Source organism: Haliaeetus albicilla, chromosome 11, assembly GCF_947461875.1.
Source record: "Haliaeetus albicilla chromosome 11, bHalAlb1.1, whole genome shotgun sequence".
Lineage (NCBI taxonomy): Eukaryota > Metazoa > Chordata > Aves > Accipitriformes > Accipitridae > Haliaeetus > Haliaeetus albicilla.
In genome coordinates, this window is record NC_091493.1 from 5,164,124 (window position 1) to 5,177,846 (window position 13,723).

At 40.0% G+C, this 13,723-nt stretch overlaps 1 protein-coding gene across 9 annotated transcripts in view; it reads left to right on the forward strand.

Moving 5' to 3' along the window:
• PCDH15 (protocadherin related 15) overlaps window positions 1-13,723 on the forward strand; it is a 710,734-nt gene that overhangs the window by 659,662 nt on the left and 37,349 nt on the right. For all 9 annotated transcript variants that reach the window (XM_069795901.1, XM_069795896.1, XM_069795892.1 and 6 more), the window contains 2 exons: window positions 321-536; window positions 4,849-4,937. In XM_069795901.1, the coding sequence (XP_069652002.1) occupies window positions 321-536; window positions 4,849-4,937 (305 nt within the window). The remainder of the gene's footprint in view (window positions 1-320; window positions 537-4,848; window positions 4,938-13,723) is intronic.

Below are 13,723 nucleotides of genomic sequence, written 5' to 3' on the forward strand. Positions count from 1 at the left end.
TTCTTACCTGTTCAGCTTGCTGCAGACTTGAAAAGTCCATTTATATTTTTCTTCCTTTTTTCTTTTTTCCTTTTTTTTGGAGCAGTTTAGTGCCAACACAGGAGAAAGAAATTGCTGGAAAAGCAAAACTGCATGCAGCAAAGTTAAATGAACCATTTAAAGTAATAGCAGTATCTGCTCTCTGGGATCTAATGTTTTAAATGTCAGAGTAGAAGAAATTTGCTGGACCAATATGCAACTTTATTTAAAGGACAAGGTTAATGATTCTTTGCATGCATATTTACTTTATTTCCCTCTGCTTGTTTTCTTTTTCCTATTAGGCTGATGATAAAGACACTGGGAATTACAGTGCCATGCAGTACAGACTCATCATTCCTCCAATCAAGGATGGTAAAGAAGGTTTTGTGATTGAAGCTTACACAGGGCTAATAAAAACTGCTATGCTGTTCAAAAATATGAGAAGATCCTATTTCAAGTTTCAGGTCATTGCAACTGACAATTATGGAAAAGGACTGAGCAGCAAAGCAGAAGTACTTGTAAGTATGAGCCAGGCATTATCTTTATGGAATAATTCCTGAGGAAATTCAAACACTACATAAAGTTTAATTCCAGGCAGACCTATAGGAAGGCCATAAACTGTGTGTACTTAATCTTTTAAAGTCACTGAAATAAAGCTTTTTTTTTTTTTTTTCCTAAGCCAACATGTGTTCATGTTGCATGGCAGAGATACTGATCTCAGTTATCAGACTAGACATGATGTTCCGTATTTTATTTATTCAATGAGCCATTGTTAATGGTTCAATTTAGATTCTAATTGTTTGCATTAAACATGGACCTAAGTTATGTTCTGGGTGTTCTGGACCCAGATGGCAGCAAAAAAAGGTGCTGGTTTTATGCATTAAAAGTACAAAGCAGGTCACATCTGCATGAAGAATTTACAGATTGTCTCCACCTATTCTCTAACCCAGCAAAGTGCAGCCAGCTCCCATATCAAAGCTGTGAAGCAGGGCTAGCAAGGCGTTAATAAACCCCAGTTAATAAGCCAAGCTGAAAGCTTGCTAACTTGAGCTGTACTTTGTGTTAACATGAGTACATAGCTTCTGGGTCAGAGTTAGATCTGGTGTATCTTGCAGTGCAGACAAATATCTGAGCAAACAGTCTTTGAAAGCTAGAAGTCAGTTCACTTACTGGGGAAAGCCAAGGTTGCCATGTCTTAGTTGCTCATGTCTGGAAGGGAGACACAAGGAATAATTTTCGGCTGAGACTGTACTTTAAGTTTTCAGGGAAGCAACATTTCAAAACTGGCACCAGCTTTAGGCCATGAGCTCGTGGTGGTGTGCTGAGTAAAGGACATTGACTTAGTCCAGTCACAGAAACCATCAAAGCTAAATTTCTTTAAAGCCTATATAACTTGATGGATTAGATTAATATTAGCATAATGTCATAGGGATGAAGTGCATTATCTGGTTCATGGGAACACTGTCAAATGATACAGATGATAGCCGTAATACTTGGTATATTGAGTTATGCAGGAATTCAGCAAATAAACATAATGTATGATGTCCTCATGCTTGACCTCCCAAAATGATAGGGCATTCTCATGCTATTTATGCAGTAATAGTATATTAAAATATACCCAGAAGGTATCGACATTAAAATTACAAAGTGAAGTATGTCTCATTAATATATAGAGGTATCTCTAGGTTGTCTGAGTGATGAGCAGTACACCCAGCGTTTTTGAGCAAGGCATGAAAGCTTAGACTAGCTGTAGATACAATTACAGACTGACACCATCCCACCATGAAAGTTTGGGTTTGCACTGAGCATGATCCATACATGAAGATCCTTTCTAACTAGACTAAGCTGTTCCTGGGCTTCATGATTTGAACAGTATTTGTCCTGCTATCACTGTGGTGGCAGGTGCTCAGACTGGGAGGTGTTACTCCTTTCAATACAAGCTCAAGCAGTGCACATAGATAAGGGAAATGACTTCAATTACTCCAGGGCAAAAGAATAAGATGTTGGGGAGGAAGATAGGATTGCACTGAGAGGAGGTCTAGAGAGAAGAGGTGGGGCAACACCAGAGGGACAGTACTGGGAAGAACCCAAGCAGAGCAAGGTATCCTCTAGAATTGGGGCCAGGATGCTTCCTCAGAGCCCTGGCACAGCTCTGTGAGCAGCGTAAGCTGTCAAATCCACTGGTAAAATGTCTTCACGCTGTAGGGGACGGCCCATGTGAAGGATACCAGTCTGTTCCTGCTGGCGGGGACTGGCAGGATGGCTCAAGTTAGATATCTGTGGATCTATAGTTTGGTTCCATGTGGTGGAATTTCCCTTTTTAGCCTCTGTGAGACAAAAGAAAGAAATAAGAAATTACATTTTAAAGTAAGTTTGCTGCAAGTAAGCACGTAAAGGTACTAAGTAAGTATGGATAGTAAATACTCACTATGACATAATCTTTACTCTAAAGTTTGTTGGGGTTTGGGGGGGGCCCAAGGCCCCTTCCTTATTCAGCTCTCAGCATAAGCTGCTCCCAGGAATCCATTGGTGCTATATAATGATCAAGACTGTTTGTAGGCTCTGCCTTGCTCGATCTAAAAATTGGAAAGTGCCTAGTGAATGAAGCACGGGATCAAGGGGCTATCAGTTACAGGCTAGTGGTTATCAACAATTATATGCTTTCCCTGCCTCTCCTGCAAACTCCCAGTTTGCCGTGCTACTTATTTAATTTAACCTGGAACTTTCCTAGTTCTCTGCAACGTATTCTTCAGATACTTGCGGGCGTGAGACACCTGAACATGCTGACTTCCAGCCCTATAATTGAGGTTGGTGCCTGCTACTTAGCATCACAGGATCTGGCTGTATTTTTGCTCAGTAGACTGGAAGTAGCAAAAGCTTTCTACGGAACGGTGGGTCGAATGATCCCTGGTAACTGTGCCCCAAAAAGCTTCCAGAGAGCAGTGACAGTGGTGCCTCAGGAAGAGCCTTTGCTTTCCCACACCTTCCACTTCTGTTCCCAGCATGTTTCCATCTGTCCTGGAGTGGAAGGGAACAGTTTCTCCCTACAGCTTTTGTTACAATGCAGTTAAATTGGACTTAGTTCCTCAACTTAATGCTATTTTTAATAATTGAAAAATGAAAGCCTTTAAAAATGTGGATAGCAAGCAAGTTAATGTTGCTATGGAAACCTTAACTTTTTCTTGATTTTTTGTTCAACACTCGTGCTTTACTCTAGCTTGTCATGAATGTGTGTTTATTCATATTTTTGTATATGAACAAGTAGTCATAACTGTGATTCCTTGAATATCAAAAGAACTGTTGCCTTTTTTTAAGTGTTGCATTTATGCAGTACTGGGTACATTGGTGCACAGTGTTTGCTTGAATTGGCTAATGTAGTTAATTCTATTAAACTGCTCATTGCTTTAGAGTTCCTTTCAATGATCTTAGTCTAAATTTTATTTTGAGTTCATTATAATTCTGTTTTTCTTACACAGAAGTCTGTAATGCTGATCAGTGCATCTGATGACATTTCAAGAACATTTAAATATTTAAAGTTGAATTAAGCTTCAAAGCTGGTGAATCAGTGTTTGATGTGAAAGTATATTATGGCTTGTCTGCTGAAGTGCTTGCAGGGCTCAGGCTTCTCTTTTGAAAATCAGGGGTTGTTTTTTTCTTTTAGAATTGAATCAGCCAAGTCTGATTTTTAAATTTATCAGGTTTAACATTGTCCTACTTTTCCAAATCTACCTCCAGAATCCTCTATAGGGAGTATAGGTTTGGAGTATAATGTTTGCTGTCATGCCTAGATGGACATGAGCCAAGTTTCAAGAAATGTTTTTTCTCCACCAGTATGGGAAGTAACCGTTCCTTTCACAACCTAAGGGGAAGTTGGCTGTGCTAGTGAAGAGAGAGCGATTACAAAATGAAAAAATACTTAAAAGGGAACAAAAAGCATGCAATCATTTTACTGGAAGGCAGCCTTTTCTTGGGATAAAAATAATTTGAGGAGACTAGATCAGGAGATGTGAAGCAGAGTTTACCAACTCTGCTGAATTTGATACGTGTGTAGTCCATTGTGCACACTGACCGTCCAGCCTGCCGTTGAGAAACAGAAGAATTACACTGCTTTTATAGTAGAAAATGCTAATGTGAGAGATTTGTTCTTGGGTGGAGTCCTGGAATTATTTATTTATTTATTTAAAACAAAGCTCACAAGTCTTGAGTCTGTTAGAGGCATTTTTTTCTGCCCTTTCAAGTAAAAAAAGTTCAATTGTAAAATGTACATGGTTATGTACAGTTTTATGCTATATAGAGGGAGAAGCTAAAAGAACTTGGAGATTGAAATGAAAACTTTCACTGATAACTTCAAAGTAAATGAACAATTTCCTTCATCAATTTCTGACAAAGTATCATTGAGTAAGTTAAATTAATATTGTATTTGCATTTACGTTGGTGCAAATTGCGTATCTCCAGGATTGGATTTTCCTGTCAAGTCATCAAAAATACCAAAATGCTCATAAGTAGTTTTGAATGTAGCACGTGGGAGATCCGTGATTCTGTAAGTAAAGTCTAAACTATGAAGAACAGGTTTTGTAGTCCCCACCTTAAAAATCTGTAATTCCGATGCAGTCCTGCAATTATAGTTCTAGTTAAATCTTTGCCTGGTGTTTATGGGTTTTGGCTGCCAAGCAAAGAAAGATTTCCCAGCTCTCTTATTCAGAATTAAAATGAGAAATCCGTACATCAGGGCATGGCTGTGAAGGCAGGAAAGTAATTATTCCATTCTTTTTGTATGGGGAGGATGCTATGCATGGGAGTGCCATTTGAATTTCACTCTTTTGTTTCCAGGTCTCTGTGGTCAATCAGTTGGATATGCAAGTCATCGTCTCTAATGTTCCTCCCACCCTTGTGGAACAAAACAAAGATCAACTCATAGGGTAATAAATTTATTTACTCTACAAATTTCAGACAATTTGCTGGTTTTGTGTTTAGATTCAGTAAGGAGTGTGTTTAGATTCAGTAAGGAGTGCTCCCTTTATGCCATGATCTCCTTTCCTTGCCAAAGGACTTGACAATGAGCAAGCGGGTATTTTGATGGGGAGCGCAACTGGCTGAGCGACAGCACTGCCCCCCCCCCCCGCCCCCAGACACACATTTTGCCCCTCCTCTGGAGAAGGCCGGGGTACAGCACTTCTTTGCTTGCACATTTGTCCACTTTGCAGGCTGCAACTTGGTTCAGAGCTGCCCCTAATACAGACTATAGTGGAGCCTCCAAATTCTGAGCACAGAAACTGCATCTGTCAAAATCTAGCACGTAAAATAAAGCACATCTCCAAAAGGTTGGGGCAGTGTGTCTCGGTGAGCTGTATTGCTTCACTATGATTTTATTTCGGTGACATAGCTGTAAGGGAAAGCAGAATTTAGAAAATTTATACTGGTACAATTAATACCACTAACATCTTTACATAAAATTTTAATAGCAAAAAACTGGTAACAGGGTGTCATTATTCAGGCCTAGCAGGTATACAATGTTGTGATGGGGGGGACAGGTAATAGGAAACATTAATGCTTTGCAATAAAACAGAAGTATTTTATCATGCTGGAAGTCAGCTAAAATCCTTTTGGTCAAATATGTTTTAATAGCACTCATACACCACAACATCATCAGCTTCCAGGAGTCAGGTTTTCACTTCTAGCTTGTTTTTGTAAGACAAGGACAATTTTCTATACTTTGTGTCATTAGGCATATAACCGTGAATTAGACAATATGGGAGAGAAAATACTGTAGGAAATAGTTTAAAAACAATCTTTGTACTCTTCTGTCATTTTAATCAGTGATGAATGGCATTTCTCAGATTTCAGCAGGTCTGTTCCATCCTGGCTGTTGTCATACCTTTACTTCTCCATGGAAATTGAAATACCTTAGGCTTTATGATATAATCACTCACTGAAAAAGAAGTGTGTTGTCTCTAAATGGCTCATGTCTTCACTGGGCTAGGAAAGAATATCAACAGATTTGCTTCTGGAGATTTAGGACATGTTCCCCTTTTCTCTCTCTGTTTTGAGCCAGGTGTAAGTTAGCTTTGATAGCTTCTAATGTCAGAAACACTAATGAAGTTGTTCAGGCAATAGTCTGTATTCACAGGGACTCCATTGCCTGGAGCTAAGAATAATAAAGGAGTCTGCTTGCTTACCAGTTAACATCTAGCTTTCCAAAAGCGTCAGGTGTTGGTGTTGGCTGGAGGGATGAAGAACAATGTATCTTTCAGTGACAGTAATAGGAGAAGTTTGCTTCTGCTTTGCTAAGCCCTCAAGTTCACCTTAGCGTGCTGCACTCTACAAATTTTTTCTTCACGCAGTGATTTGTAGCTTTCCTGGGCTTCTGTTTCCTTGAGTGGAGAAGATGAACACGTGTTCTGTACCATGTGTTTCTACATGACATAGGATAGATCTCATGCGAAATCGGACTTAGGCTGTGTTTGAGATCCTCCCACTTCTGGACTGTCCTTGAGCCAAAGGAGCCACCAGCAAGATACAGACAGCTCTTACAGAAGGTGGTTTGAAAACAGGGTGGAACAAGGCTGGTTTGAATGAAGAGAGTCAACTGCATGACACACGTGTCATGGGACTGAGAGCGTGAATGCTGCAACAGGTGGCCCGGCAAGAACAGCAAGAGCAGATAGTATCTCGCCCTTTCACCATCCCTGCAAAAATCTCCTTTTGCAAACACTGGAGCAGCTTGTTTCCAGCTCCCAGCAGGTCTCAGCAGTGTTTGCTGAGTGCCTCAACAATAAATCCTGCCGTAGTCATACACTCACTCCTCTCCTCCAGGGCCCGGAGGAATAGCTGGCATATCCTGCCACAGTCTTGCAAAACAGCCCAGAGCCACATTCCTCAGTGTCCCTGCTCCAAAAAACCTCTTTTCTGCCAGGCTGGAGTCTTTTAAAACTTGTTTCGTGCTGGTTTGGCCCTTGTGCATGGAAGTCTCTGACAGATGTGTAAATATTTCACAGTGAATGAAGCTTTTGAATGAGTACAAAAATAAAAAAAACACAGGCAGGTTTTGAGTTCTCAAAATTAGCTTGCGAGTCTTTACCTTCACAAACACCGTGAGGCCAGCAAGTGAGTGTAGTGTAACATTTTCACTTCTAAGGATAAGCTTTTAAGGACAACCTTTGCCAGAAGAGATTGCATAGCTTGTTTTAAAATTGTTGCATTCTTTACTGAAAATAGTTGCAGAGCGCAAAAGTCTCAGAATTTTGCGTATCTGTACTTGTCTGTTTCACATAGAAATGTATTTATTTCATTGCTAGCTTCAAATTTCTTGGATTTTCTTCTTAAAGTTTAAAAGATTGTGCTTTCCCTGTTTCTGTAAAGGCTTTAATAGTTCATGCAGGACATAAAAACAAAATAATAAGAATTTGTGATTCTTCATGCATGCGCTATACAGAAGATATAAACACAGGCAAAGGGAAGCCAAATAATTTGGAGACCTTCTCAGGCTAAAGTACTTTTGCCTGAAGAGGTTTCTGAGCCATTTCAAATAATGCAGTAATTTATAAAATTAGAACACTTTATATAATTCATTTACAGATAAAAAGACTGTATAATTAGCTAAATTAGTCACTGCAAAGGTTATTCAGCTCGTTGTCCTCTCATTTTGGCACTGGAGTGATAGTAAATATTAATCTCTGAAAATACAACATTTAACCACCAGTTGCAATACTTGGTGATGGAGAATGTTAGGGAAGTGGGTAGATAGGTCATTTTTGAAATTACAGTGATTTTTCACAATAAAATAAATAGTGATTTAAACAACTTTGGAGAACAAGTTATAACAGATTTTCCCCAGCTGCCTGTAATTTTCACTAGAGAGTGGATACAAGGAATTAAGAAATACATAATTCAGTTCTTCCACACTGGAAAGGCTTACTCAGCATAGCCCTGAGATGTATGTTGGTTAATGGTCCAAATAAAGGAAGCACACCATAGAAGAAAAGATTTAAAATATCACTATCTATTTGGCTTAGGAGTTTGGGCTTTTTTGAGGGATACAATGCGTATGTCTTCAGCTGACATTTCTGATAGTGTCGTGATCCTTTGCAGTCATTCAGTAAGCACCTCGGTTTTCCTCCAACTGCTTTAATTTCATCAACAAGCTTTTCATATCCTCTGGACTGCACATCAATGTCAGATTTGCCATTTCTCTCACCCACTTCAATTATGTCTGTTCAGATAGGTCCATTTATGTCTGCTACAGAAGATGACAGAGAAAATGGAGTGAGGCTTAGCGGAAAATTCAGTCGTGTTCCTCTCCTTCAGAAAACTCAGTGAAGGCAGACAACACAGCGTTCTTTAAGTATGGCAGTGTTTGTGAGTGCTTACTTGTTGGGCAAGGAACAGCATTTCAACTAGAATAAAATAGCCAGCTGCATGTTCAGAGCATTTAGTTCTTTGGTTTTCACGTGACTGCAACTTAAATCTCTAGCTAAACTCAGATATGCCACATTACCAAGAGAGACCTGGGTTTCTGTCGTCCTACAGGTAATAGAAATGGCTTGTGAATTCAATTCCTCTGTACCCACTTCTATAGATGGCAAAACATTTTCTCTGAAATGGAATAATCGACTTGCTCACAAAGAGTGCTTTGATGAAATACTCCATAGACATTCCTCTTGAAAAGGCTGGGTTTGCCCTACAGCCTACAAACCCTGCAAAATGGGGATAGTTTTGCTTAGGGAACTTTGTTTCCTGAACTAGAGCTAGCCAAAACCATTTGGGCATCATTTTCAACATTAACGTTAACTTTTTTTGCATTGTGTGTGCTTTCTGAGCTGATGACATGGCTGAAGAAAACACATTTAGCTGCACTTGGACTGCTCTGGAGTTCTTAAAGAACAGTATGAAGATTGTCTCCTCGCTTTCCAAAATCATATGAGGTGTCCCGTGTTGTTCTTTATTCCCTGTAGTGAAAAGTGACCCTGGAAAGAATGGAGTTTCTTTTCCATCCATATGAAGAAAATCTCCTAGTGGTGGTCTAGGAATCTTTCACTGGAAGAGAGGATCTGGTGGAATCACCTCATACTGCTAATAAATGTGCATAGTTACAAAAATAGATAATTGCTTTATTATTTAATAATAAACTATGTAGTAACTATAAATAATTAAACACTGAAAATTTAACTTCCCCCATCAAGAAGTTTCTGTAGCCTCCTGTATTTTCAGGGTGGTCTCGGTGTTGATTCCCTTTTTTTATATTTTGGCTTCATAACAGGCAAGTCACGGTGCCTGTATTGGTGCAAAGGTAGAGGTCTCAAAATACTTGCACTAGTTGCATATTGTGGGCTTTTGAGCCTGCCTTCTCGCTGCATCGCTCTAGTATTTTTCACTCTCCTGGGCTGAGGAATTCAGGTGCGTGTGGCCTCCTGGCCAGACCTGCCTCTGGAAGTGGAATCCAAGTGCTGATGTTCTTGGGTAGCAACTTTAGCTGTCTTCTCAATGTTCATGTGTATCGTGTGTATCTTAGTAGAGGTTAGTCCCTACTTTTCATGACAAAATTACTGGAAATAGCACATGTGATAATTCCAGCGAACTTTTCTTCATGTGTATTGTGGCCTGCCTGTTAAAGGCTGCAATCTTTTAATAGCTTCATGCTTGTAAAAGAATGGGGCAGTTCCATAGCTAAAGAAAATCCACACTCAAACTTGTAATGCAATGTAGAAGTGACCAGGAAGTTTTTTACTAGAAAATCCAAATGTAAAATTAAGTGCTGATCCATAGAGATATACTGAGTGAGTGTTTTGGAATATGAGCTTTCAGCCTGCTAACTTAATAGTTTGCATATATAAAGTCGACTGCCATCATTTCTCAAAGGGGTGTCTGCTCTGCTTTGCTGCATAGAAACTGTGGTCCACTTAAAAGAAATGTCATAATATATTCTATAGCAATATATATACACCACGTGAACATTGTACATCATATATAATTTTATGTATAATCATAGTATATGAGATAATATATTTTATATCTAGGAGCTAGAATGCACAGTCCTCTCTTTAGGGAAATGTTTCAGAACATGGATGATTTCCCTTCCGTTGTGTTTTGCTGTTGACAATAGAGCAAATGGTGTTTTCTAATCTCAGTTGCAGAAGCCAGGCGCTGGCATTTAAAAGGGACAGCTGACATGAGTGCTTTGCGTGGCGCCTGTGTATAACGTTGTATTTTATTTCTTTGTTCCTTCTTGCTTTTTTGGTAGAATGTCGGTATGTTCGGTAATTGGGAGGATGAGTGAATGCTTCTGAAATGTAGCATATTTATCAAGATGTGGCTGTGTATAATGAAATCAGATGTTACGAGGCATCACTGGGATTCCAGCATTCTTGGTACCTTTAGTAAAGCCAGACACAACTACCCCTTGGATGGGCCGCCTTAGAGGTGCTTGTTTGGAAATGTAGTGCCTCTGAAAGCACTCTTGACTGTATTAAAATATCCAACCTTAGTGCACCAGTGTTTTTTCTTCTCCTCAGTCCATGAATTGGTAGAAAATGAGTATGTCTCTCCTGCTGGATATAGTTGCAGTATATAAATCACTCAGACTCGTAGGTTTTCCCATAGGAGAAGTACCATTTTGTTGCTTGCTTTATGATTTTTGCCACGTAATTGCTGAATTAAGCCTAATTACAGGTGACTGGACTTTTTGCATATTGGGGTGGTGGCAGTGAATTTGCCATTAAGCACTCTTCATAGCTAGCACTGACTTTCCTCCCCATTACTAAAAGTTCTTTAGTTACAGGTACTGCTATAGCTGCCTTGTTCTTTGCCTCAGTGCTCGTTGATGCTGTTATATGGGTTCATTTTGCTCCTGGCCCTTTGGTCCACCTCCCCGCTGCCTTTTTCCCTTTCACTTCTTTGCACTGTATTGTTTCATTCTAAATTAAATTGCAAAATTAGCAAATAAATAAATAATGAGATTAGAGACACGTTTGCCACCAACTGGCTGCATCATATTTCATATCCACCCTACGTTTGGCTTTTCTTGGAGAATGCATGTCCTGTAGTTCTCGCTGTGTACGTCATTTAACAAAGCCCACTCCATTTCTTAGCTGATCTTAGCCTCCCTCCGCTGTAATCAGGATGATTAATAAGAGTAGGCTACCTTTATTAAGTTAGGTAATAGAGACCAAAGCTTATTCAACTCCAGCTTTTCCACTTGCGACTTCCACTGCCAGCTGGGAAGCACTGGTTCAGCGAACTCCTTCTCCCCGCCTCCTCTCAATAATACCGAATGTTGTTCTGTTAATGTATTTTCTCTGAAGCACTATAATGCGGTGCATGGCTTCTCAGATAAAGCTGTAAACTTCTGCTTTATTCTGAAATTGCTTACTGTTGCAGTAAAAACCCTTTTGTGCTGAGATCTGAAGATACGTCTTCTGGGTCAAAGTCAAGATGTCTCTGTGTATTATTCTTCGGGTGAGTGTGGTGTAATGTTCCTTCTGTGACTGGGAAAAATGATAAATAAAAAGTTGGAGTGTGTGTAGGTTTTTTGGAGGACAGGATTATACATGATGAGCACAAAAAAGAAGAAAAGAAACTACAGCAATATATAAGAAAGCAAATTTCCTTTATTGTGAGCAATCCAATATGCTTTTATAGGATTAGGGTAAGTAGGTATAAAGACATTGTCTCTGGGTAGGTTTTCTGAATAATTTAGATATTGCTATACGCAGAGTAAATTGGCTCCGTGGTGCTTCTTCCTGCTAGATACATGCCTTGTGTGGGTATTTTTGGCGCCCAACGTGGGGCATGAAAGAAATAATCTTGGCCAAAAGCCTGTTTTATAAAGAAGCAATAGTCTTAGGCTTGAAATAAGTCCCAGTTCTGGCTTTTTTATTCTACATTACAGCACAAAGCAGGCCGACTTAGCTGACTAGTAAGGGTTTCTTCAGTTGTATTGGCAGCTCAAAGCTGCTTGGTGCCTCTCCAGAGGCCACAGAAGTAGTATAACCTTCCCTGTGCTGTATGTGTGTTGCAATAAGGCATCTGGGAGCTGGGGCCCAAGTGCATCAACCCCCAAAAAGCCATTGCTAACCACACAGGAGGGGCTGGAATTGGTCCTTACTTATTTGTGAAAGTACAGTTGAAAATCCAGGAGTGTAGTTGTCAATTATTAACCTTGCAAAAACTCAACACAGCCAGAATTTGGCTGAAGTTGAGCAAAACTGAGAGTGTACTCGGGTTCAATGAAACTCTTGAAAAGTCTGTATTGATGTGTACTGGCAGAGCTGAATGCTCTCATCTGTACATTGTTGCCAAATTTGCTTACATTTTCAAATAGCTAGGATATGAATTTATTGTTGTTACTAAATTATTCTGGGGAGCTAGAATTTTTGGTGGAGGAGCCAAAAGTTATGCAGGATATCTAGTCTTCAACACTTGTAGCTCCAAGTCTTTTTTTCATTTCTTAAAATACTTTTATGTGCTCCAGAAACACAGCAGGCTATCAAATTACTAGAGAACTGAAACATCTTTCTCCCACAGAATTTTCTGCTATGAAAAATGTGCAGTAATTAAATTCAGGTACTGGTGAGGATCTAAAATGTTCTGCGGATTGAACTGTTTCTTTTGTTCGTGTGCTGATTCAGAGGATATACATACAACTTAGCGATTCAGCTCGAGGGTATAAAACTACTGGAACGTTGCGGTGCTCTTTCCAGCCGTGTCACGCATCTTCTCCACCAGGGACAACAGAGGGTCATTAAACTTTGCTGCTGACTTACCAAGTCTTACACGATGACTGTTAGTCTAGTTGAGTTGCCATTGCTGCTGGGCTCTCGTGCGGCTGATTCCGTATCTCATATTTTAACGTGAATTAACTGACTCATATGAACTTTCACATTCGTTTCCAAAGAAGCTTCTAAGTAGTCCTTTGCATCTTTCCCAGTAGCAGGATCTCTCCCATGCTGGGGCACGCATCTGGCATGCCAGATTCATGCAGCTGTGGGGAGAAAGCAGCAGGATGCTGCGGTGCCTTAATTTATCCCTGTGTTCAGCAGGGTCTTCTCTGCTTGTAACGGGGTGCAGCAACCTCAGCCCTGCCATGCAGCACGATGCCTCGGATACACGTCAGCTCATAGACGTAGCGCTGAGTGTGGCCCAGGAATGTGGTGCCTTATCCCAGATTTGGGGTTTTGGTCTGCTGAGTTTCAGAAATGTTCTGTGAAGCAGAATGCCACCAGCCAAGGGACAGCTCAACAAACCAAGTACCTGTATTTTTCTGCCTTTCCATTTCTTTTGCATCTAAAGATGAAAAAAATAATCTCTGAGTTTTCAGGATATTTAGGGCCACGTTATGTCCTCAATAACAGTGAAAATCCTCTTGTCCTTCATTTCATTTCACTGATGTCACTGATGGGAATTTGAAAGGTGATGGTAATGAATATGCACTGGGAGGCATTTCTGTTCATTACATTATGTCTGCAGAGCTAAAGGGAGTTAGAGCAGTAGGGAAGTCCCGTCGCCTGTTAAGTTGCTGCTTCTGCTGCCCATTATACCACTGTTGGGAGAATGGTAATTACCCTTGTTGCATTAACGAGTGGCAGACTAATTTTAAGCTAACTTCTGCTGATAAATACAGTGGAGCTGCAGATGCTGTTGCTACTTAAAGTATGCATTTTAAAAATTGGTCCTTGTGAGTAGTACTACAAGCAGGTGGCCACTTTCAGTA